Here is a 24,280-nt window from a genome sequence, read left to right as displayed (position 1 = left end):
GCTAAGGAAATTTCAAGAGCAGTTTGGTTTAAGCAGTTTCATCTTTAGAATTTAATCTCCTCATAAGATATGTCGTGCACTGTATTTTATGGATTTAAGAAGTGATGTCTTGCCCTAGCTGGTTTGGCTCAGTGGATAGAGTATCAGCCTGTGGACTGAGGGTCCCAGGTTCGATTTCAGTCAAGGGCACGCACCTTGGTTGCAGGCACCTTGGTCCGGGGTGTGCGGGAGAAAAACAATTGGTGTTTCTCTGTCTTTCCCTCTCTCCCACTCTCTCTAAAAATCAATAGAAAAATATCCTCGGGTGAGGATTAAAAAATAAGTAAAAATAAAATAGACTTAAAAATATATATATATACACACACACACACCATATGAAGTATAGAGCAAAAAAAAAAGGAGATGTCTTATTTTTTGTAAGTAGTGTGTTGCTTGAATATTCACTTCTAAGTCATATCAAGAAGTTCCGACATTCAGTCATGCCCTTGCAATTCCGCTCGTGCACAGCTTTTCCTGGGGAGCTATAGGAACTTGGCAGCAGAATGAGGGCCAAGTGTGAACTAAGTGGCAATACTATACTCAACTGACATTCTAATTTTTCTCTTACTATTAAATCTTTTAGTAACTGTTTATTACATCCCGATTTTAATGTTCTTTATTTCTAACAGGCAAAGAGACTCAAGAAACATGGACAGTCATCCTAGAGCCCTTGGCCATGCATCAGAGACATTTTCAGAAACCAGTCAGAATTTTCCTGAAAGGCACGGCCACCCAGTGGTCTCTCCCAGCGAGTGGCACGTTGGGCACTGATAGCTGGATGCTCCAGAGTCCAGAGGACAAGAAGTCAGCCCACAGGACGTTGTTTCAGCAGCTGGTCCACAGGCTGACTGCCGAAGAGTTACATCTGGTAGGTCTCTTCCACACGCTAGCTCATCCTTGTCTAATACAGCGGTCGGCAACTGGGGGTCTGTGGACCACTGGTGGTCCGTGAGGTCTGAAAGGTTGGCGACCGCTGGTCTAAATCACTGGTAAAGGGGAATAAGTGTGTTTGTGAAACACCCAGGATTGTCCTCTATAATATCATCTCAGTGAAACAGGTGATGCTTTTGTAAATAACAATAATATTGGCTACACTGTAGATGACGACAATGCTCATCAGTGAAGAAACAGTTTATAACATTGCATGTATCTTGAATCCCATTAAGCTAAATTATATTCACACTAGAGGCCTGATGCATGAAAATTCATGCAAGAGTAGGCCTTCCTTTCCCCGGTTGCCGGCACCGGCTTCCCTCCAGGACCTGGGACCCGTGCTTCCCTCCTCCGGTTGCCAGCAGGCACTCGGGACCCCGGCTGGCCTCCGTCTGCCCGCAGGCACCTGGGACCCAGGCTGGCTTCCCTCTGGCCCCGGCTTTGTCAGGAAGGTCTTCTGGAATGACATCTGGTCTAATTAGCATATTACCCTTTTATTATAGTCTAGAGGCCCGGTGCACGAAATTCGTGCACGGAGGGGGGTTGTCCCTCAGCCCAGCCTGTACCCTCTCCAATATGGGACCCCTCGAGGGATGTCTGACTGCCCGTTTAGGCCCGATCCCGGTGGGCAGTCGGATCCCTAAACGGGCAGTCGGACATCCCTCTCACAATCCAGGACTGCTGGCTCCCAACTGCTTGCCTGCCTGCCTTCCTGATTGCCCCTAACCGCTTCTGCCTGCCAGCCTCATCACCCCCTAACCACTCCGCTGCCAGCCTGTTTGCCCCCAACTTCCCTCCTCTGCCGGCCTAGTCACCCCTAACTGCCCTCTCCTGCAGGGTTGATCACCTCCAACTGCCCTCCCTTGCAGGCCGGGTGCCTCCCAACTGCCCTCCCCTGCTGGCCATCTTGTGGTGGCCATCTTGTGTCCACATGGGGGCAGCTATATTGTATGTTGCAGTGATGATCAATCTGCATATTACTCTTTTATTAGATAGGATAGAGGCCTGGTACAGGGGTGGGGGCCAGCTGGTTTGCCCTGAAGGGTGTCCCGGATCAGGGTGGGGGTTCCCTTGGGGCATGGGGCGGCCTGAGCGAGGGGCCTGTGGTGGTTTGCAGGCCAGCCACGCCCCCTGGCAACCCAAGCGGAGGCCCTGGTATCTGGAATTTATTTTCCTTCTACAATTGAAACTTTGTAGCCTGGAGTGGAGCCAAGTCTGGGGCTCCCTCCGAGGCCGGCAGCCATTTCTGTTGGGGTTATAATTGAAACTTTGTTGCCTTAAGCGGGTGGGCCCGGCCAGGGTGTGCGGAAAGCTTTGCTTCCCCTGTTGCCGGCGGCAACCCTGGCCTGCTCTCTCAAGCTCCATTCTGCCGCCATTTGTTTGAATTTGTTTACCTTCTATAATTGAAACTTTGTAGCTTGAGTGGAGGCTTAAGCCTGGCAAGGGCAGGCGGAAAGCTTGGCTTCCTCTGTTACCTAGGAAACCTTGCTCTCTGTGGCTGTAGCCATCTTGGTTTGGGTTAATTTGCATGCTCGCTCTGATTGGATGGTGGGCGTGGCTTGTGGGTGTGTCAGAGGTATGGTCAATTTGCATATTTGTCTATTATTAGATAGGATAAGAAAAAAGGCCGTGGGCCAAATGCAATGACTGTATTAGGGTGGTGAAGTGATGGGACAGTAGCCCCCCTTAACCACGGTTTCACTTTCCATGGTCAAATGCAGTCTGAAATATTAAATGGAAAATTCCAGAAATAAACAGTTCGCATGATTTTTATTGTTTTGTTTTAATATATTTTTAGTGATTTCAAAGAGGAAGGGAAAGGGAGAGAGAGATAGAAACATCAATGATGAGAGAGAATCATTGATTGGCTGCCTTCTGCACACCCCCTACTGGGGATCGAGCTCGAAATGCAGGCATATACCCTTGACTGCAGGACTCTTCAGTCTGCAGGCTGACGCTCTATCCACTGAGCCAAACAGGCTAGGGCAACAGTTCATACGTTTTAAATTGTGTGCTGTTCTGAGTAACTTGATGAACTCCCCAGAAGTCCTGCCTGGGATTTGAATCATCCCCTGTCCAGCGTCTCCATGCTGTGTACACCCCCACCCATTAGTTTAGTAGCCAGTTTGGTTATCAGATCGACTGTCTCGTATCACAGTGCTTGTGTTTTAGTGACCCTGATTTTAATAATGGTCCCAAAGTGTAAGGCTAGTGATGGCGACAAATTAGAAATGCCAAAGAGAAGCTGGAAAGTGCTTCTTTCAAGTGAACAGGTGAGGACAATACAGTGAGGTATTTTGATATATAGAGAGAGCATTCACATAACTTTTTAAAAATATATATATTTATTGATTTCAGAGAGGAAGGGAGGAGAGAGAGATAGAAACATCAATAATGAGAGAGAATCATTGATCGTCTGCCTGCTGTACACCCCCCACTGAGGATGGAGCCCGCAACCCAGGCATGTGCCCTTGGCCGGAATCGAACCTAGGACCCTTCAGTCTGTAGGCCAACGCTCTATCCACTGAGCCAAACCGGCTAGGGCTCACATAACTTTTATTGCAATATATTGTTATAAGTGTTCTATTTTATTGTTAGTTGTTGCTGTTAATCTATTACTGTGCCTAATTTATAAGTTAAACTTTATCAGAGTGGTTGGGAGGATTCATAATACATGTTCAATAGCCCCGGCTGGCATGGCTCAGTGGTTGAGTGTGGACCTGTTAACCAGGAGGTCACAGTCGATTCCCAGTCGGGCCACATGCCCAGGTTGTGGGCTCGATCCCCAGTAGGGGGCGTGCAGGAGGCAGCCAGTCAATGATTCTCTCTGATCATTGATGTTTTTTTTTTGTTTTTTTTTTTTAAATATATTTTATTGATTTTTTACAGAGAGGAAGGGAGAGGGATAGAGAGCCAGAAACATCGATGAGAGAGAAACATCGACCAGCTGCCTCCTGCACACCCCCTACCGGGGATGTGCCCGCAACCAATGTACATGCCCTTGACCGGAATCGAACCCGGGACCCTTGAGTCCGCAGGCCGACGCTCTATCCACTGAGCCAAACCGGTTTCGGCTGATCATTGATGTTTTTATCTCTCTCCCTCTTCCTTCCTCTCTGAGTTCAATAAAATAAAATTAAAAAAAAAAAATACATGCTCGATAAATATTCCTGGTATTCTGAGGCTTTTCTTATTTGCAAATTGAGAAGTTAGGATTATATAATCAGTAAGTTGAATTCTAGCACTAATATCCACCAAGCCTGTCCCTTCCATAGCTTTTTATGTTAATAAGCATCCGGGGAAACCGTCCTGGCCTTTCACTGATCTGCGTTCTCCTTTACGAATGTCAGCAATGTTCTCAACCAGCTGGAACTTCTTCTGTAGGTCGCCAGCGTGGACCCCGGTGACGGCTGGCCCCCCGTCACAGGAGTTATTTCCCCGCTCTCTACCAACACTACGGTTCTCACCGTGTTCCGCACTGAGGAGGCTGCATTTCAAAGGCATTTTCTCCAAACAGCTGTGGCCGAGAAGCCCCTGGACACCACATCCCTTTGTTCCGATGTTATGGGTGTCGTGTTGAGTCCGACCCCGGGTTTACTGGAAGACCCTACTACCTCCGGTAAGTTTGCAACCAACAGCTGACACTCCAGGGTGGTGGCTCCAGGATTTCCACCCCCGCCCCCCCCCCCCCCCCCGACTCTGCTCTCAGTAGAACCCCAGTATCTGTTATAAAACAGGTGAAAGCAAACTAGTACTTTAGGCAATTTAAATTGTCATTATTGATAGAATCCTGAAGCATTCAGAGGAGGCCAAAGGCTCTGTGAAATCGCTTTGAAATTAGAGAATAAGATGAAACCTGGTTTTTAACATATTTACTAAAGACTGCAAATGAAACTGTCATGATTCTGTCTGCCTTCCAGTTCATGGCATTGTCATTTATGCTAGGTAGATGAAAATGCAGTTAATTGGATATTTCTTCCATTTGTTCATTTATTCACCAGATTTAATGAGTGCCTGCTGCATGCCAGGCGCTGTCCTACATATTGGGAATAATCCATCAGTGAACAGAGTAGACAAAAGTCTCGTTCTCACTGAGTTTACCATTCAGTTGGAACACAGGACAATAAACTAAGGGAATTATATAGGATATTTGAAAGCGATAAATGCTATATAATAAACAGGAAAAAGGGAATGGGGCAGTTAAGGGGCAGGAGGGGTGCCATTTTAAACAGGTCTGCTGGAAAAGCCATATTTGAACACAGGCCTGAAGGAAGCTGCAGGGAGCGAACTCCCTGAGAGGCTCTGGGACGGGGGCGGCCGCTGCGTTTGAGGAGCAGCGAGGAAGCCTGCGCTTGTGCATTGTCAGAGCAGCAGTTTTCATAGACACAGGCCCGTGGGAGTGGGTGCGGATGAAGGAAGGTCGTCAATGCTGCGCTTTGTACGTCCTCAGTGAGAAGGCGGTCAGTCCGTGGCAGGCACGAGAACGGGGATGTCCGCTTTGGTTCTCATGCCTCTTTTCCTTCCATCTCTGCTCCGTCCCTGTAGCTCCTCCCTGTCCAGAGTGGGCCCAGCAGGAGCTCGGCCGCACCGCGCCCTGGAGAGCCGCTGTTGCCGAGAGCTGGTTTCCCTGCTCCAACCTCAGTGGCGCCAGTTCAAATTTGATGGAGTCATTTTGGTAAAGCTCATTTTGTTTCTCTGGGAATTGATCATTGAAATCAGCTCTCAGTTATCTCAATATGGCTGGGTGGTTTTTTTTATTTTTATTACAGACCACATTTTATTAGTATAGTTCAATAAAATTAAAAACTAATTACATAACTATGTATGGTGCCAGGTGTGTACTAGACTTGTTGGGGCATCACTTTGTAAATCATATAAATGTCTAATTACTATGCTGTACACCTGAAACTAATATAAAATACTGAGTGTCGACTGTAATTGGGGGTGGGAAACAATTCTGAAAAGCAAATTTAAAACCGGTAGGATCGTATTGAAAACCACTTCCATTGAAATTAAATAAATTTCATAGTTAAAAAAATAAATTAATGAAAACTAATTACAAATGGAGAGTGTTGTTTAATGGGTGTACAGTTTCAGTTTTACAAGATGAAGAGAGTTCTGGAGATGGATGGGGTGATGGTAGCACAACATTATGAATATACTTAATACCTATTTATTTGCACATGAAAGTATGTTGAGTACAGTCAAAATCGCAAAAGGATGGTATAGTATATTTTTAAATAATTTACAACATAAAATAGCAGTTTATGCTGGTTTTAATCCGTATGTTGTATGTCTCTATAAATAAGACACAAATCTAGGAATACCTGTGGAAGCTAAGGGTGGGAAAAGATTGGGGTTTTCTCTGTGTCTATAATGCTAAATTTTATTAAAAACAAAAGATCTGAAGCAGATATGGCAAACTGTTAACAAGTATTTAATCTTGGAGGGAGGTACATACTATTTAATAATGCTTTCTCAACTTTTCTGTATATTTGAAATGTTCAAAGTCTTAAAAAATTAACAGGAGAGAAAAAGGCAAACACTGCCCACTGGTAAAGGAAAACACCAGCACACTTGGGGAAAATGAGTTTGCTTTAGACCTGCTAGCAGATTCAACTAATGGTACCATAGCTTTTTTTAAAAAAAAAAAATTTTTATTGTTGCAAGTATTACAAATGTCCTCTTTTTCCCCCCATTGACCCGCTCCAGCCTGCCTCTGCCCCCCACCCCAGGCCTTCACCACCCTATTGTCTGTGTCCATGAGTTATGCATTTATGCATACAAGGTCTTTGGTTGATTACCTCCCATCTACCCACCCTCCCCCACCTTCCCTTTGAGATTCTGCACTCTGTTCCATGGTTCTATGTCTCTGGATCCACTCCGTTCATCATTTTATTTTGTTCATTAGATTCCACCTATGAGTGAGATCATGTGATACTTGTCTTTCTCTAACTGACTTATTTCACTTAGCATATCCATGCTGTCTCAGAGGGTAAGAGATTCTTCTTTTTCTTTTTTTTAAAATATATTTTATTGATTTTTTACAGAGAGGAAAAGAGAGGGATATAGAGTTAGAAACATCGATGAGAGAGAGAGACATAGAAACATCAATGATGAGAGAGCATCATTGATTGGCTGCCTCCTGCAGGGATTGAGCCTGCAACCAAGGTACATGCCCTTGACCGGAATCGAACCCGGGACCCTTCAGTCCGCAGGCCGACGCTCTATCCACTGAACCAAACCGGTTTCGGCGAGATTCTTCTTTTTACTGCTGCATAATATTCTATGGTATAAATGTACCGCAGCTTTTTTTTTTAATATACATTTTTTTTGATTTCAGAGAGGAAGGGAGAGGGAGAAGAGAGCTAGAAACATCAATGATGAGAGAGAAACATTGATTGGCTGCCTCCTGCACACCCCCTACCAGGGATTGAGCCTGCAACCCAGGCATGTGCCCTTGACCGGAATCAAACCCGGGACCCTTCAGTCTGCAAGCTGACACTCTATCCACTGAACCAAACCGGTTTCGGCCATATTTAATTTTTTGAGGAAACTCCATACTGTTTTCCATAATGACTATACCAGTCTGCATTCCCACCAGCAATGTACTAGGGTTCCCTTTTCTCCACATTCTCGCCAGCACTTGTCATTTGTTGATTTGTTCATGGTAGCCATTCTGACAGTTGTGAGGTGATACCTCATTATCGTTTTAATTTGCATCTCTCTGATGATCAGTGATTTTGAGCATTGTTTCATGTCTCTTGGCCACCTGTATGTCCACTTTGGAGAAATGTCTATTTAGAGCCTTTGCCCATTTTTTATTGGATTGTTTGTCTTCCTTTTGTTAAGTTGTATGAGTTTCTTATATATTTTGGATATTAACCCTTTATCAGATGTATCACTATCAAATATGTTCTCCCATACAGTGGGCTCCCTTTTCATTTTGTTGATGGTTTCTTTAGCTGTGCAGAAGCTTTTGATTTTGATGTGGTTCCATTTGTTTATTTTCTGCTTAGTTGCCTTTGCCCTAGGACAGTGGTCGGCAATCCGCGGCTCGCAAGCCACATGCGGCTCTTTGGCCCTTGAGTGTTGCTCTTTCACAAAATACCACGGCCTGAGTGAGTCTATTTTGAAGAAGTGGTGTTAGAAGTTTAAGTTTAAAAAATTTGGCTCTCAAAAGAAATTTCAATCGTTGTACTATTGATATTTGGCTCTGTTGACTAATGAGTTTGCCGACCACTGCCCTAGGAGATGTATCCGTAAACATATTGCTATGAGAGATGTCTGAGATTTTGCTGCCTGTGGTTTCTTCTAGGATTTTTATGGTTTTCTGACTTACATTTAATTTAAGTCTTTTATTCATTTTGCGTTTATTCTTGTGTATGGTATAAGTTGGTGGTCTAGTTTCATTTTTTTTCATGTATCTGTCCAATATTCCTTACACCATTTATTGAAGAGACTGTCTTGATTCCATTGTATGCTCTTGCCTCCTTTGTCAAATATTAATTGAGTGTAATGGCTTGGGTTGATTTCTGTTCCATTGATCTATATGTCTGTTCTTGTGCCAGTAGCAGGCTGTTTTGATTACGGTGGCTTTGTAGTATAACTTGATGATCTGATATTGTGATTCCTCCAACTTTGTTCTTCTTTCTCAGGATTACTACAGCTATTTGGGATCTTTTTTGGTTCCATATAAATTTTTAAAGTATTTGTTCCAGATCTGTGAAATATGCTGTTGGTGTTTTAATAGGGATTGCATTGAATCTGTAGATTACCTTGGGTACTATGGACATTTTAATGATGTTGATTCTACCAATCCATGAACATGGTATATTCTTCCACTTGTCTATATCTTCCTTTATCTCTTTTTTTCAATGTCCTATAGTTTTCTAAGTACAAGTCTTTTACCTCCTTGGTTAAGTTTATTCTAAGTATCTTAATTTTTTTGTTGCAGTGGTAAATGGGATTGTTTGTTTCGTTTCTCTTTCTGAGAATTCATTATTGGAATATAAAAAGCCATAGATTTTTGGGTGTTAATTTAGTATCTTACTACATTGCCAAATTCATTTATTAAATCTAGTAGTTTTTTGGTGGAGTCTTTAGGGTTTTCTATGTACGATATCATTACTTCCTCCTTTTCAGTTTGGATTCCTTTTATTTCTTCTTGTCTGATCGCTGTGGCTAGGACTTTCAATATTATGTTGAATAAGGGTGGTGAAAGCTGATATTCCTGTCTTATTCCTGTTCTTAGGGGAAATGGTTTTAGTTTTTGCTAATAGTATAACTTTCTCCTATTTTTAAATCAAATTATATCAGGTAATGGTAGATAGTGAAATACAAGTAATACATTTTGAGAGTTGTCCCATTTTTGTGATTTCCTTAGTGACTGGTATTTAGCTCTATGTGGACAAGTGTTCCGTAACTAATCATCCTCCCCCATTTATCCTCATTCCATCATCTTGCACTTGAATGTATGGACACTGAGCAAAAAAATAACCAGGAAAGCACAGAAGTAAAGTAGTTGCCATAATCAAACATATACCCTGGGACATGAAGATCTTGTTAATAAAAGTCTACACTGTGTGTAATGGTTAATGGTTCTGTGAACAGGGAGCTTTTGCCTAAGGGTTTGTTAAAAGTGTAAGTGAGAAAAGGGACCATCTCCCTCCTGAGAAAGCATACTTTGGAAGGCATCTTGTGGGGACATCTTTGATTAGCTTATAAAAAGAGGCATTTGGTTGTTACTATCGTTTTGTCTCTAAATCATTTTGGGAAATTACAATTTCAGCTTTACACCAGCCTTCTTGACTTGTTCACAGGCTACTGCAGGCTGCCTCGCCCAATAACGAAGAGTCTTCCAAGACTGAGAGTGAGTTAACACGCCGCCTGTCCGAGCTCTACCTGAGAAAGTCTCGTGAAGAACCCGCCGTGTCTAACCAGGAAGACAGCAAAAAGAAACGTACGCTCATACCAAGGAGGTTTCTTGAGTATTTTTTGAGACTGTATGTTTTAAAGAGTTGATACTCCCTAAAATGAGGTTGAAATGGTAACTGAATAAACAAGGACAAGTTCTTCTATTTTAAACTTCAAAATAATTACATCAGTACAATAGTGATTAAATTATCAGCCACAACCCTGGCCCGTGTGGCTCACTGGTTAGAGTGTTGGCCTGCGCACTGAAGGGTCTCAGGTTTGATTCTGGTGGGGCATGTACCTGGGTTGCAGGTTCAATCCCTGGCCCTGGTTGAGGGGTGTGTGCTAGAGGCAACCAACCAATCTTTCTCACATCGATGTTTCTCTTTCTCCCTCCCTCTCTCCCCCACTCCCCCACTCTAAAAATCCGTGGAAAAATTATACTTCAGTGAGGATTTAACAAAATAATAAAAAATGAGCCACAATTTTACCTTCTTAATGAATAAATCATTTTCATTTTTCGTTACAACAAATTTAAACACAACTTTGCGTGTCGCTTACAGAATTATTTGTTCATCTGCTGCCTTGCCTTTTCAGTTACTATTCCACCTCACTGCCTAACGGAATTTACAGAATTCTTTTGTTGTTGAATATTTCGATTGATATTGTTATTATAACTGATACTGTAGTGTACATCATGTGTATGATTTGATTGTTCTTTAGTGATTTCCTTGGCATAAGCTTCCAGGAAAAGTTTTTGCATCATAAAGTGGGCAAAGTAGCTCTTAGTGCGGAATGAAAGCAGTGGGGTTTTTGGTTTCTTGGTAACTGAAGTAGTTCTTGGTCCACGGGGGTAAAATTTCTTTTACTTTCCCTCCCACGATGGCTGGTAGGAGGCGTCCCTCGCACGCCAGTGCGGCAGAAAATGAAGACCATGTGCCGCTCCTTAAAGATGTTGAACGTCGCGAGGCTGAACGTCAAGGCTCAGAAGCTGCATCCAGATGGCAGTCCAGAGGCCGCTGGGGACAGGGGGACCCAGCAGACTGCGGGCGGGAGAACGGCGGGTAGATTGGAGCCCAGAGGAAGGACACGAAGAAGCTCCAAACCTAAAGGTACCCCTCACTTCACAGCATTCAGTGTCTGCGTGCAGGTGTACCCTTTCATACCCTCATGTCTTCATACGTTTCAGTCGTATCCGTCCGACAAGCACAGCCTTTACCTACTCTGTCCTCTTTACTGGAAGTCCTCAGCTTAACTTTTCTTTTCTTACAGATTTTAAAACTGAAGAGGAGCTGCAATCTTACATACATGAAAATTACCAAAAGACTATGGCCACAGGAGAAACCATGTTGTATTCATGTGCTCAGAACATGATCTCAACCATTAAAGCATTTCTCAAGTCCAAAGGCACCAAGGACTTAGAGGTAAGAGCGTCCCGATGAATGTCATTGTTGCTTATTGGCAGGTTTGGTTCACATGTTTGTGTGCAGGGCATGATTCATACATGATGAGGGGAGCAAGGAGGTGAGTGGTGAGCACAGTTCCAGGTCTTGGAAGTTGGACATGGTGACCTAACAAGGCAGAAATGAAGGGCATGGGTTAGGCCAGTAATGCCATGTACTCTCCTGTGTCCTTATCTGAGCTGCGTGTGAGCGCAGAATTAAGCCAGTGGCCCTCAGTCCTGTCTGGACTGTGTAGTCACCTGCAGCGTTTTTGTTTGTTTTTTTGTAAATCCTCACCTGAGGACATTTTTTTCTTTGGTTTTCAGAGAGAGGGACCCATTGGTGTGAGAGACACAATGACTGGTCGCCTTCCACACACACCCTGACTGGGGAGCAAACCTGCAACCCAGGTACATGCCCTTGCCTGGGAATCGAACCCAGGATACTTTGGTGTGCAGGCCAACGCTCTAACCACAGAACAACACTCTGTGCGGCACATGGGACATTTTTTAGTACCTGATGCCTGCCTTCCTCCAGACACAGAGAAGCAGATGTCTGCATGTTGGGACCTGGGTATCTATGTACTAAAAGCTTCTTAAGTGACCCTTATGCACAGGGATGTTGTAAACCGCTGTTTTTAGACCAGTTATTGCTTTTCTATTCATGGCTAGTAAAGCCAGGCTCCTCTCAAACGAACAGGAGTTGTTTATAGTATGTAGACATCTCAGTCACTACTGTATGGAATCTTCCTTTTAAGAGAGGTCAAGCCCTGGCCGGTGTGGTTCAGTGGTCAGAGTGTTGGCCTGTGCACCGAAGGGTCACGGGTTCAGTTCTTAGTCAAGGGCGCATACCTGGACCGGAAGCAGGTAGTCATTGTGTTTCTCTAACATCGGTGTTTTTCTCTCCCTCCGTCCCTTCCTCTCTCTCTGAAAAGCAGTGGAAAAAAATATCGTCAGATGGGGACTAAAAAGAAAGGTCAAATCTGCAGGCTTTAAGATAGAAAAGAACATTCATTTCACCATTTTTTCATTAAAGTGAAAGAAGGGGGAGTGTGTAAGGGAATGTACTCCCCTTCTTAGGGCATTTGTCAGCTGTGAAGAAATTAGAAATGATGACAAGGAACGTCACAGTTTCCTATGTGATACTTTTGCATTTTCAGATGAACTGCCTGCATCAAGTCAAAAATAACCTCTTAAAAACTAGCAAAAGTCTTAGACAAGACATAGGAAAAAACCTGGATAAAGAGGACAAAGTCAGAGAGTAAGTAACCTTTTTTGTTTGTTTGTTTTAACCATTGCTCCAAAGCAAACTCTTAACTCTTTGCACTCGCTTGCTTTTTTCTCGATTCCTTTATTCTAATGCTAACCGTGTCGAGTCACACTCGACATCCGAGTGCAAAAGATTAAGACTTGCTTGTTTCCATTTAGAACAGATGGCAAATGGCTTGAAGAGGCTTTTGTGGCTGATTCTTTATAATCTAACTGAGGACCAATGCATGAAATTGGGGCAAGGGGCTTGGCCCTCGCAGCCCTGGCTGCTGCCTCGGCCCTCGCAGCCCTGACTTCACCCGGAAGGTTGTCCAGGCGGTCGTTCTGCTGTTCGGTCTAATTAGCAGATTAGCTCTTTATTATATAGGACTAGAGGCCCGGTGCACAAATTCGTCCACAGGTGGGATCTGGCCTTCCCACCCCGATGGGGGCCCGCTGGGGTGGGCCAGTGGGGGAGAGGGACCATGGGGGGTGGTGGGAGCCCATTGGGTTGGTGCCGATTGGGAGGAGGGGCTGTGGCCAGCTGGGGGGAGGGGCTGTGGGCAGTTTGCCGGCTGGCCCTGCCCCCGATTGGGGTTTTGGGAGCTGATCCTTGTCCGGGCCAGGGCGAGGGGGCTGGTCAGGGTTCGGATTAGGCTGGTTTGCTGGCGTAGTGCACATCACAGCCACCAGTCGTTCTGGTCGTTCCACTGTTCCAGCTGCTGGGCATATATTTTTACACACACACACACACACACACATACACTAGAGGCCCGGTGCACGAAATTCATGCGGGGGGCAGGATTGTATCCCTCAGCCCAGCCTGCAACCTCTTCAATCTGGGACCCCAAGAGGGATGTCTGACTGCCCGTTTAGGCCCAATCCTACTGGGATCCTACTGCGAACCACTGATGGTTGGTGAGCCTCCCAAGCGGAGGCCCTGGTATCTGGGATTTATTTATCTTCCATAATTGAAACTTTGTAGCCTGAGTGGAGGCCTGGGCCCGCCAGGGTGTGCGGAAAGCTTGGCTTCCTCCATTACCGGGGAAACCCAGGCCTCCTGCTCGCTCTGTCACCGCAGCCATCTTGGTTGGGTTAATTTGCATACTCCTGATTGGTTGGTGGGTGTGGCTTGTGGGTGTAGCAGAGTGATGGTTAATTTTCATATTATTATTTTATTAAGTAGGGTAGATAGATATGCAGTTTGAGTCACCTGTTTACCTGATAACTCATGTCGGTAGAGCAGCGGTTGTCAACCTTTTGGACCTCACGCACCACCAGTGGTTGGTGGAAAACCGCTGCTCCAAAGGTTTCCTTAAACCAGTGCTCACCAACCTTTCGGACCTCACGGACCATCACTGGTCGGAAGACCAGCAGTTGGCCATCGCTGCTTTAGAGAAAGCCACGGTTCTCCGTTTTGTTGTTTTGTATATAAGTAGATCTATGACTGAGGAAGGGGCCTTGAGTTTAGTGACCTTCAGAGTAGCTATAACCTAGTATTTCTCTCTTTTAAGGTGCCAGCTGCAGGTGTTTCTTCGTTTGGAGATGTGTGTACAGTGCCCGTTGATACCTGACAGAATAGATGATGTGCAGCAGCTGGTGGAGGAGGTAAATATACCGCTCGGGGCTGCTGGGAATGTGCTAGAAGGTCTCAGCATCCCGCAGAGGCGTGTAGTCACCTCGGAATCTCCTTCAGGTGGCGGATTTGCTGCGCATGGTGTGTTTAAGTGAGGACTCGGCATACCTGGCGACGTTTCTGGAAGAAATTCTAAAATTGTAAGTTTGAGGACTGCTACCCTAACTTTAACACTTTTACCAAAGACTGCGTATGGCGTTGTTTCAGAAGCCTGGAATTGGGGAGGCTGTTTCTCACGCTGGGCAAGGAGGGGATGGAGGTGCCACCGTGACGACTGTTCCACATTTAGCCGACCTGCCCACAGGTACATTGACTCCATCCCGAAGACGCTGGGGCAACTGTACGACAGCCTGGGCATTGTGATTCCTCAGAAGCTGGCGGAGGTCCTGCCGACAGATTTCTTCAGCGATGACTCCGTGACACAGGAGAGCAAGTCGCCGCTTTCCTCCGTGCCTCTCATGGCCAGTGGCGGCAGGTCAGCGCCGGGCGGCACGGACTCCGACCAGCTGGAGGAGCTGCGTACCCGATCAGCTAAGAAGAGAAGGTAGGAGGGCACTGGGAATTGAAGGCGTTCTTTGCATGCTCCAGTTGGGTGGGTTGCGAGCCCACAACCCAGTTACATGCCCTTGATCGGGAATTGAACCTGGGACTTCAGTCCGCAGACTGATGCTCTGATCACTGAACAAAACTGGCTAGGGCCGGAGGGTGTGTTTAAACCACAGTCCAGTAGTGTGTGTTTGTAATTCATTGACTTCCTGTGCCCTCCTGTCTGAATCACAGAAGCCAGTCACTGGAGTTTCTCTCTATGTTCCTGGGTGTTCGGAAGAGTGTCAAGGGCACATGACATTGTACACAGTATTTGCCACTGAGTCCACAGAGCCCTTGACTGTCCATGGGGTGTCAGGGAACTAGGAGCCTTGTAGGAGATGAGTTTAGGGTTTCAGCTTGCTTTTTAAGTTTTCCTTTGATGCTTTCCATTGTATATGACTAGTTGAATTTATAGTACTTACTTTTGGAAATTTTGGGATTGACTTGCTTTGCTTTAAATTCAGTCCAATACTAAGATTACTGACCTATATCTAAAGAATGTTTTAGTCTTGGCCAGTTTGGCTCACCTGCAGACTGAAGGGTCCCGGGTTCGATTCCAGTCAGGGCACATGCCCGGGTTGCAGACTCGATCCCCAGTGGGGGGCATGCAGGAAGCTGCCAATCAGTGATTCTCTCTTATCATTGATGTTTTTATTTCTCCCTCCTCTCCCTTCCTCTCTGAACTCAATAAAAATATATTTTTAAAAAGAGAATGTTTTATTTTGCACTGTAGTTTCAGTCTAATTTAACTACAGGTAACCGCTATTGAGTGTACATTGACTGTTGCTTTCTCTTTCCAAAAGGAAAAAGGCGTTAATAAGACACAAAAGCATTGCGGAGGTCTCACAGAATGTTCGACAAATTGAAATCCCCAAAGTGTCCCAGAGCAAAGTGTCCCAGAGAACCGCGAGAAACGTGAGTTGTTTCCCAGAGACAGGAAATGGCGCCAGAGAGCTAGTTCTTCTGCAGGAGCCACATGAAGGGCGGTGTCTGCGGCGGGGAGTGGGCGTGGAGCTCACAGAAGTCAAATCAGATGTTTGTTGTTGTTTAATCCTCACCTGAGGCTATTATCCCTTTTGAGTTTTAGAGAGAATGGAAGAGACAGGGAAAGACAGAAAAATTGATGTGAGAGAAACACACATGGATTGGTTGCCTCCTGCACTCACCCTAACCAGGGCCTGGTCCAGGGACAAGCCCTTGACCGGACTCGAACCCGGGACCCTTCGGTCCGCAGGCCGACGCTCTATCCATTGAGCCAAACAGGCTAGGGTGAGATGTTTTTATGAATGTGTGTACAACTATAATCCACAGATAAAGAAATATACATGTGTAAAATATTAAATATTAACCCTTTTACCCAAAAGTGTGACAGAGGTAATGTAAATAAAAACAGCAAGCCAAAATTAGGAAGGAATAAGTTCATTTAAATCTTCAATGTAGATGAGAATACTCATAAAATAATGACTAATGTAAGCAAAGAGGTCATTGAAAAATGGTGAGAGAAAAAAATGGTGAGCAATCATAAGAGGAATCTGGCTGCGTGCCAATATGTATGTTTTATTTCCATAATAAGTTAAAAAAATGTGGGGTGGGTGGTAGGTGCTGTTGTCAAGCCTGATGGTAACTGTTGATTGTGGTAGGTGATCATGAGCACATTGAAATCAGGGTGCGCTCTCCCTCTCAGGGGCACCCCGTGCCGTTCCCTTTCCCCTCGTCTTCCCCCATGAGTGCTATCCTTGCCTTTCTCACTTCTGTGACTTATTTTCTGAGCCTCCGCAGCCCAGCTGGCTCACTTCTGCTACCTCTGCAACTTTCTAAATAAACTCCTATAATTAAAAAGAAAAAGATGGAAATATATAAAGTTAAAAGTTAAGGGTGTCCTTTCTCCATTAATTTTTCAGAAGAAATCATTGTATATTCACAGCCCTATTCTGTATGCACCACTAGTACACACAAAGGTTTGCACATGTTATACACACACATGCACAGAGACATCACACATGGCTAACCCACTCCACTTAGTATTCTGCATTTTTTTTTTTTTTAAATTACTTTATTGATTAAGGTATCACATATTTGTCATCAACCCCCTCCCCCCGTTCCCTTCCCAATCCCCCCCACACGCAAGCCCCCCTCCCCCTGTTGTCCGTGGTCATTGGTTAGGCTCATATGCAAGCACACAAATCCTTTGGTTGATCTATCTCCCTTGTCCCCACCCTCCCCTACTTTCCCTCTGAGGTCTGACAGTCTGATCATTGCTGTTCTTGTTCTTCAGTCTATGTTGTTCATCTTTTCCTCTAGATGAGTGAGCTCATGTGATACTAGGAACACACTTATAGGAACCGAAAATGAGACAAGCAATAATGGTTATGCTGAGAGGCAAATGAATCAGTCTGTAGTGAGTTTCTTTCTGGGCCAACAGTTCTTTTGAGTCCCGGTTTCTATGTCCAGCAGTTGTTAATGTGTTCATAACAGCAATGATATTTCAGTTCTGGATGGTCCACTTAGTATTCTGCATTTTTGTTTGTTTGTTTTGCCTTTTCCCATTGGGGACCTCTTTCTGTGTTAGAATATACAGATCTTCCTTCCTTCTCTGTTCTTACAGACCTCCCTAATTCTGTTAATGTCCGCAGTGGATGGATGACCCATAATTAATTTGTTGCCCTCTTTATGGATAGTTAGGGAGCTTCTTATTCTGTATTATTATTGCAGCCTTCAGTGTCCGTGGATCATGTATCTATTTTTGTGCATTTTGCAACCATTTCTGTTATGGATTCCGTAAGGAGAACTGTCAGGGTCAAAGGGTTCCAGGTGGAATTTTATTCTTTTATTTTAAATGCATATCTGTTTTCTTACTGGGTCTTCTCATCTTTCAGGAGAACTCTCGCCCCACTCTCCCGCAGCCCTCACTCCCAGTGAAAGATCCGGTACAAGGTATGCTTTGTTCTCTCAACACCTGTTCATTGACTAGAACGATGCATTTATTTGCTTGCATGTATTTAAGCAGCTGCTTAGTTATGGGCAGTTGTTGGTTAATGAAATATGTCCAGATAACATGTACTAGGAGAATAAGGTGTTCAGGTGGTCTCAAAATGCTGCATTCTGCAAAATAACTGGCCTGAAATCTTTTTTTTTTTTTAGAGCATTTCTTTTTTTTAAATATATTTTTATTGATTTCAGAGAGGAAGGAAGAGGGAGAAAGAGATAGAAACATCCATGATGAGAGAGAATCATTGATTGGCTGCCCCCTGCAAGTCCCCCACTGGGGATCGAGCCCACAACTTGGGCATGTGCCCCTGACCGGAATCCAACCTGGGACCCTTCAGTTCGCAGGCTGATGCTCTATCCACTGAGCCAAACCGGCTAGGGCGAGCATTTCTTTTTTAAAAAATAATATATATATATATATATTTTTATTGATTTCAGAGAGGAAGGGGGAGAGAGAGATAGAAACATCAGTGATGAGAGAGAATCATGGATCAGCTGCCTCCTGCACGCCCCATACTGGAGATCAGGCCCACCACCTGGGAATTGAACAGTGACTTCCTGGTTCATAGGCTAGATAATGTGCCCTCGTACCCAGGAGACATGCGCTGAAGTAGAGGGACTGAGGAGTCTCGTGTCTGCCCTTCCTCTGCGGTGTGGCGGTGGAAATTGTACAAATGGGGGGCATGAATGATGACAGTGCGTGAATTTTAGCAATGACTGTTTATTGTGTTACTAGAGGCCCAGTGCACAAACTCATGCACCAGTGGGGTCCCTCTGCCTGGCCTTGCAGGATCGGGCTGAAACCAGCTCTCCGACATCTCCCAAGGGACCCTGGATTGCGAGAGGGCGCAGGCCAGGCCAAGGAACCAGTGCATGATCGGGCTGGGGAAGGATGTGGGAGGCTGGCCAGCCGGGGATGGACCGCGGGAGGGCTCCAGGGTGTGTCTGACGCATCTCGCTCATTCCCTGTCGGCCCTACCTCAGCAGCAAGCTCACCTACCAGTCAGAGCATCTTCCCCCTGGTTGTCAGCGCCTGTCATAGCAAGTGGTTGAGTGGCCTTAGCATATCATTAGCATATATGCTTTGATTGGTTAAGTGGACGACTGGGCACTTAGCATATTAGGCTTTTATTATATAGGATTCTTTGAAGTTTTCTATAGATATTCAACTTTTCAAAAACTTGGGAGAAACAGAAAGGAGCAAATCCAGGTTAGCTGTCAGGTCATAGATCAGGTTCGTAGACAGCCTTGGGCAGTGAGCCGGGCTCTTACGTGGAGATGGAGGAACTTTCTTTAAAGTTCGCTGAGTGGGGTCCTTGCGTTAATGTGTGTGTCCCTGATGGGAAGGTGTAAGGCGTCCTCCCAGTGTGTGGACCTCCTTCCTTTGGTTTTCTTTCAATGACTCTTAGAAGAATTTACCGCAGTGAATTACCGCGTAGCCTCCATGAGGCCACCCTAAGACTCAGAAGCCATTTTCCTCACTTTTGCCAAGTGTTTCTTGACTTTTCAGCTTCCCCCCCCTAACTTTGAGTCTAGATGGTCACAGCTTTCATGCTGTTGAGTGAGGAAGGGCATTTAAAATAACCCAGAAAATTAGTAAGAGATTCCCGAGAAGATTGAGATCTTTGAAGTTGAAAAGAACAGTTTCTCTCTACTTGAGGCTGAGCTGAATACAAAGCAGCAAAAATGTGAGGACAGTCATTCTAACTCTGGGATGTACTGAAAGACCCATCCTCTTACTTAGGGGTTATATTCATTCTTCAGCAAGCAAAGTTTCCAGGTTAGGTGTGTGGGCCTTCCGTGTGTTCCTGAAAGGTTGAGTTTACATTGAATTTATAAAAGTAAATGATTTTAGTCCTGGTCCATGTGGCTCAGTTGATTGGGCTTCGTCTGTGCACCAAAAGGTTGCCAGTTCTATTCCAGGTCAGGGCACAGGCCCAGGTTTCTGGCTCAATTCCCAGTAGGAGGCGTGCAGGAGGCCTCTGATCAATGTTTCACTGTCACATTGATTCTCTCTCCCTTTCCCTTCCTCTCTCTCTAAAAATCAACTTAAAATAACTTTAATGTACCATGTGAGTATAGTAGTTAAGAAAATTCTCCCAGTCAGTGTCTATATAGTAGTCAATCTATAGAACAGTTTCCTTAAGCAGCTTCTCTGTGTTTTGGGTAACTTTCTTTTCCCAGATGTGGCTTTTATAAGTGACAATATTTGTCTTTTTTTTTAATGTTTTCAGAAGTGACCAAAGTTCGAAGGAATCTCTTCACCCAGGAAATTTCTCCTTCAAAGAGACCGGCGAAGCGGGGGCTGCCGAGAAGCCACTCCGTGTCGGCCGTGGAAGGTCTGCAGCACAAGCCGGACAGCGTCAGCGGGACCCGAGGTACCTTCACAGCGACCCGGACAGGGGCTGCTCACGCCCAGCCCGTCCCGAGCCTCGCTTTACGGCAGGAGCTCATGCACCTCCTGTTTTCCTCTTCTCTGTGGCTACCTCCAGTTACTGTCCCCTCGGGGTCTCTCCAGGCTGGTCTCGCTCAGGGCTCCATTCCTAGTTACCCCTGCAAACTAGCATCTATTTTATAAAACCAGTTAAAAGAAATGAAGAGTAGTGATCAAACAGTTTTCTAGTTTTGTTTGTTTGTTATCTCTAGATGAGTGAGAGATAATTCATGTATTGAAGTCTGTGATGCAGTGGTTTTCGGTATGTTCCAGAACGTTTCATCACTCCAGAAAGACCCTCACACCTATTAGCAGTCACCCCCTGCTGTGGGCAAGAGCCAGTCTGCCTTCTGTTTCTATGGATTTGCCTTTTGTGGGTGTTTCTTGTACGTGGAGTAAGTCATACAACAGGTCCCAGGCCTCGTTTGCTTTTAGCGCCAGTGTACATCGTTGTATGGATAAATTACATTGTACTTGCCCGTCATCAATTGGTGGACATTTGAGTTGTTTCCAATTTTTGGCCATTGTCAATAATGCCACAGACATTCGTATACAGGATTTTGTATCGACGTGTTTTTAATTCTCAGGTACACGACTAGAAATGGATTTGCTGGGTCATTTGGTAACTCCATGTATAATTTTTTGAGGATTACCAAACTTCACCAGAATGGCTGCCCCGTTTTACATTCCCACCAGCAATGTATGAGGGTTCCTCCACATCTTCATCACTACCTTTTACTGTCTCTCCCTTTTTAAAAAAAAAAAATATTTTATTGATTTTTACAGAGAGGAAGGGAGAGGGATAGAGAGCTAGAAACATCGATGAGAGAGAAACATCGATCAGCTGCCTCCTGCACAAGCCCTACTGGGGATGTGCCCTCAACCAAGGTACATGCCCTTGACTGGAATCGAACCTGGGACCCTTCAGTCTGCAGGCCGGCGCTCTATCCACTGAGCCAAACCGGCCAGGGCTCTCTCTCTTTTTTTTTTTAATCTTTATTGTTGAAAGTATTACATATGTCCCCCTATCCCCCCCATTGATTCCCCTCCAGCCCACCCCAAGCCTTCACCACCCTATTATTTGTGTCTGTGGGTTACACATATATGCATACAAGGTCTTTGCTTGATTACCTCCCACCCATCCACTTCCCCTGTCTTCCCTCCAAGATACTGTCTCTCTTTTTTATTCTACCCTTTCTAGTGGGTGTGTGTCCCAGCGTATCTTATTGTGGTGATGAGTTGCATTGTCCTGATAACTGATGTTGAGCTCACTGGCTGTTCGTGTACTTTCTTTGGAGAAATGTCTGTTCAAATTTTTGCCCATTTTTCTATTGGGTTTGTCTTTTTACTGTCAAGGTTCTTTATTCTAGGTACTTATGAGATACATGACTTGCAAATATTTTATCCAAACTGTGGGTTGTCTTTTCACGTTCTTGATAGTGTCCACCAAAGCTTTTAATTTCGATGAAGTCCATTTTATTCAAGTTAGCAGCTTTGGTTGTTGCTTGTTCTTTTGGTGTCATATCTAAAAAACCATCATGTAACCCAGTTTTTATACTGTAAGCTCTTCCATTGAGGTCTGGTTCACTGTGAATTCATTTTTGTATATGAGATTGTGGGAGACAGGAGTCCACCCTCATTCTTTGGCATATGACTATCCAGCTGTCCTAGCCCCGTTAGTTGAAAGGACTATTTTTTTCTTTAAAATAGGAAAAAATGGCACCCTTGTCCACAGTCAGCTGACCACATGTGTCACTGTGTCCGTTCTTTCAATGGTAGAAATCAGCTGGGAAGCCATCTAGTCCTAGACACTTCTTTATGGGAACTATTTTGAAGACTAATCCCATCTTTTTACTTGTCAGGGTTTATTTAGATTTTCTGTTTCTTCTTGTGTCTGTTTTCAGTAGTTTGTGTCTTTCTAGGAGTTTGTCCATTTCATCCAGGTTATCTGATTTTTGGCTACAGTTGATTCTAGTATTCCCTTACACTCCTCCTTATTTCTGTGAGAATGCCAGTATGTCCTCTCTTTCATTCCTGGTTTTGTAGGTTAAGGCTCTTCTTATTTATTTATTTTTTTTTTTTGGGGGGGGGGGGTCAGACCAGCTAAAGGTTTGTCAATGATTAATTTTTTCAAAGAATCAACTTGGTTTTTTATTTTTTTAAACACATTTTTATTGATTTCTGAGAGGAAGGGAAAGGGAGTGAGAGAAACATTAATGAAGAGAAAGAATCATTGATCAGCTGCCTCCTGCACACCCCCTACCAGGGATTAAACCCACAGCCCGGGCATGTGCCCTGATCGGGAATTGAACCGTGACCTCCTGGTTCCTAGGTCGACTTCTCAACCCCTGAGCCATGCCTGCTGGGCTCTATTAGTTTTCCATTCTCAATTTTATTTATTTCTGATGTCATCTTTGTTATGTCTTTTTCTGTACTTGCTTTGGTGTTTGGTCTTTTTCAGTTTTTAAAGTTAAGGTGAGGTTACTGATTTTAAATCTTGTTTTTAGTGCGGGCATTTGCAACAAATTTCTACTCTAATCACAGCTTTGGCTGTATCCTGTAAGTTTTTGGTTGTGTTTTCATTTTCATCACCTCCAAGTATTTTTATATTTCTCTTAGGATTTTTCTCTTGAGCCCATCGGGGTATTAGGAGTGTGTCAATTTCCCTGTGGTTGTGACTTCCCCAAACTCCCTTCTTTTCTTGATTTCTAATTTCATTCCATTGTGATTAGAGAAAATACTTTGTATGGTTTAAGTTTTTAAAAATTTCTTGACACTTGTTTTATGGCCTAACATCTGGCCTGTCCTAGAGACTGTTCCCACGCGCGAGAAGAATGTGTGTTCTGCTCCCGTTGGGTGGGGCGCCCTGGGAGTTGGCTGCCAGGTTTCGTGGGTTTGTGGTTCACGTCTCCGTTTCCTTGTTGACCTCCGTTTAGTTGTTCTATCCGTTATGGAAAGTAGGGGTTAAAGTCTCTGACTGTTACTGTTGACTTATCTATTTCTTCCTTCAGTTCTGTCAGTATTTGCTTCAGACATTTGGGGGCTCTGTTGTAATAGCCATTATATCTATGTGATGGATTAAATATACATTTAATCCATATATAAAGTACTGCTTTGCCTTTTGTAGCCTTTTTAGACATAAAGTCTGTTTTATCATGTAGCCACCCATCTCTCTTTTTGTATGAAAACCTTTTTCTGTTCTTTTACTCGCAACCCCTTTGTGTCTTTGGATCTAAAGTGATTGTTATAGCCAGCAAATCATTACATCATGGTTTTCTTTAACCCACCTGCCAATCTGCTAATTTAATTGGAATGTTTAAACCATTTACGTTTAATTTACATTTAATTTCTGGTAAGGAAGGACTTCTACCATTTTTTATTCCTCCATTACTACTTTTCTTAGTATGTAGCTAGCTGACATATTGTAGTATACCATTTGGATTCCTTCTAGCTTTCCTTTTTTGTGTATTTTCTAGTTATTTTCTTAGTGGTTACCTGGGAGATTATAATTGATACCTCAAGCTTAAAACCTATTGAATAATATGAACTTACTTTCAACAGAATACAACACTCTGCTCCTATATATTTCCACCCCTATTCCTCTATGATGTCATTACCAATGTATAAATGATGTGCCCATTATAAATCATGTGCCCATTAACGCAGATTTATAGTTATTGTTTCATGCATTTGCCTGTTAAATCACACAGGGAAAAAAGAGGGGTTACAAACCAAAAGTACCCCACTACTGGCTGGCATGTTCACCTGTGTAGTTACCTTTTCCTGTGTTCTTTATTTCTTCTTCCAGCTTCCAGTCACTGTCTAGTGTCCTTTCATTTCAACCTGAAGCACTGCTCCTATATAGTTACATGTCCTATCCCCTCCTTCTTCTGTTGTCATACATCTTTATACATTGTATGCCTTTCAACACAAATTTATAATCGTTACTTTATATTTTAACTCACAGGAGAAAAAAAAACAGTTACAAAAAATAGTTTTACAGTCTTCGGTATTTATTTACGCAGTTACCTTTCCCAGTGCTCTGACTCCTGTGGAT

General features: G+C 44.1%; 1 protein-coding gene across 1 annotated transcript in view; it reads left to right on the top strand.

Moving 5' to 3' along the window:
* The window catches only part of TICRR (TOPBP1 interacting checkpoint and replication regulator), a 71,861-nt gene that overhangs the window by 8,521 nt on the left and 39,060 nt on the right, over window positions 1-24,280 (top strand). Inside the window, exons 3-15 of the mRNA XM_054713300.1 lie at window positions 669-907; window positions 4,357-4,591; window positions 5,518-5,647; window positions 9,795-9,934; window positions 10,782-11,000; window positions 11,161-11,312; window positions 12,490-12,590; window positions 14,092-14,185; window positions 14,274-14,353; window positions 14,518-14,757; window positions 15,605-15,716; window positions 17,678-17,735; window positions 20,024-20,167. Coding sequence (XP_054569275.1) covers window positions 669-907; window positions 4,357-4,591; window positions 5,518-5,647; window positions 9,795-9,934; window positions 10,782-11,000; window positions 11,161-11,312; window positions 12,490-12,590; window positions 14,092-14,185; window positions 14,274-14,353; window positions 14,518-14,757; window positions 15,605-15,716; window positions 17,678-17,735; window positions 20,024-20,167 — 1,944 coding nt within the window. The remainder of the gene's footprint in view (window positions 1-668; window positions 908-4,356; window positions 4,592-5,517; window positions 5,648-9,794; window positions 9,935-10,781; window positions 11,001-11,160; window positions 11,313-12,489; window positions 12,591-14,091; window positions 14,186-14,273; window positions 14,354-14,517; window positions 14,758-15,604; window positions 15,717-17,677; window positions 17,736-20,023; window positions 20,168-24,280) is intronic.

Source organism: Eptesicus fuscus, chromosome 25 (assembly GCF_027574615.1).
Source record: "Eptesicus fuscus isolate TK198812 chromosome 25, DD_ASM_mEF_20220401, whole genome shotgun sequence".
Classification (NCBI taxonomy): domain Eukaryota; kingdom Metazoa; phylum Chordata; class Mammalia; order Chiroptera; family Vespertilionidae; genus Eptesicus; species Eptesicus fuscus.
This window is presented reverse-complemented; position numbering and strand designations above follow the sequence as displayed.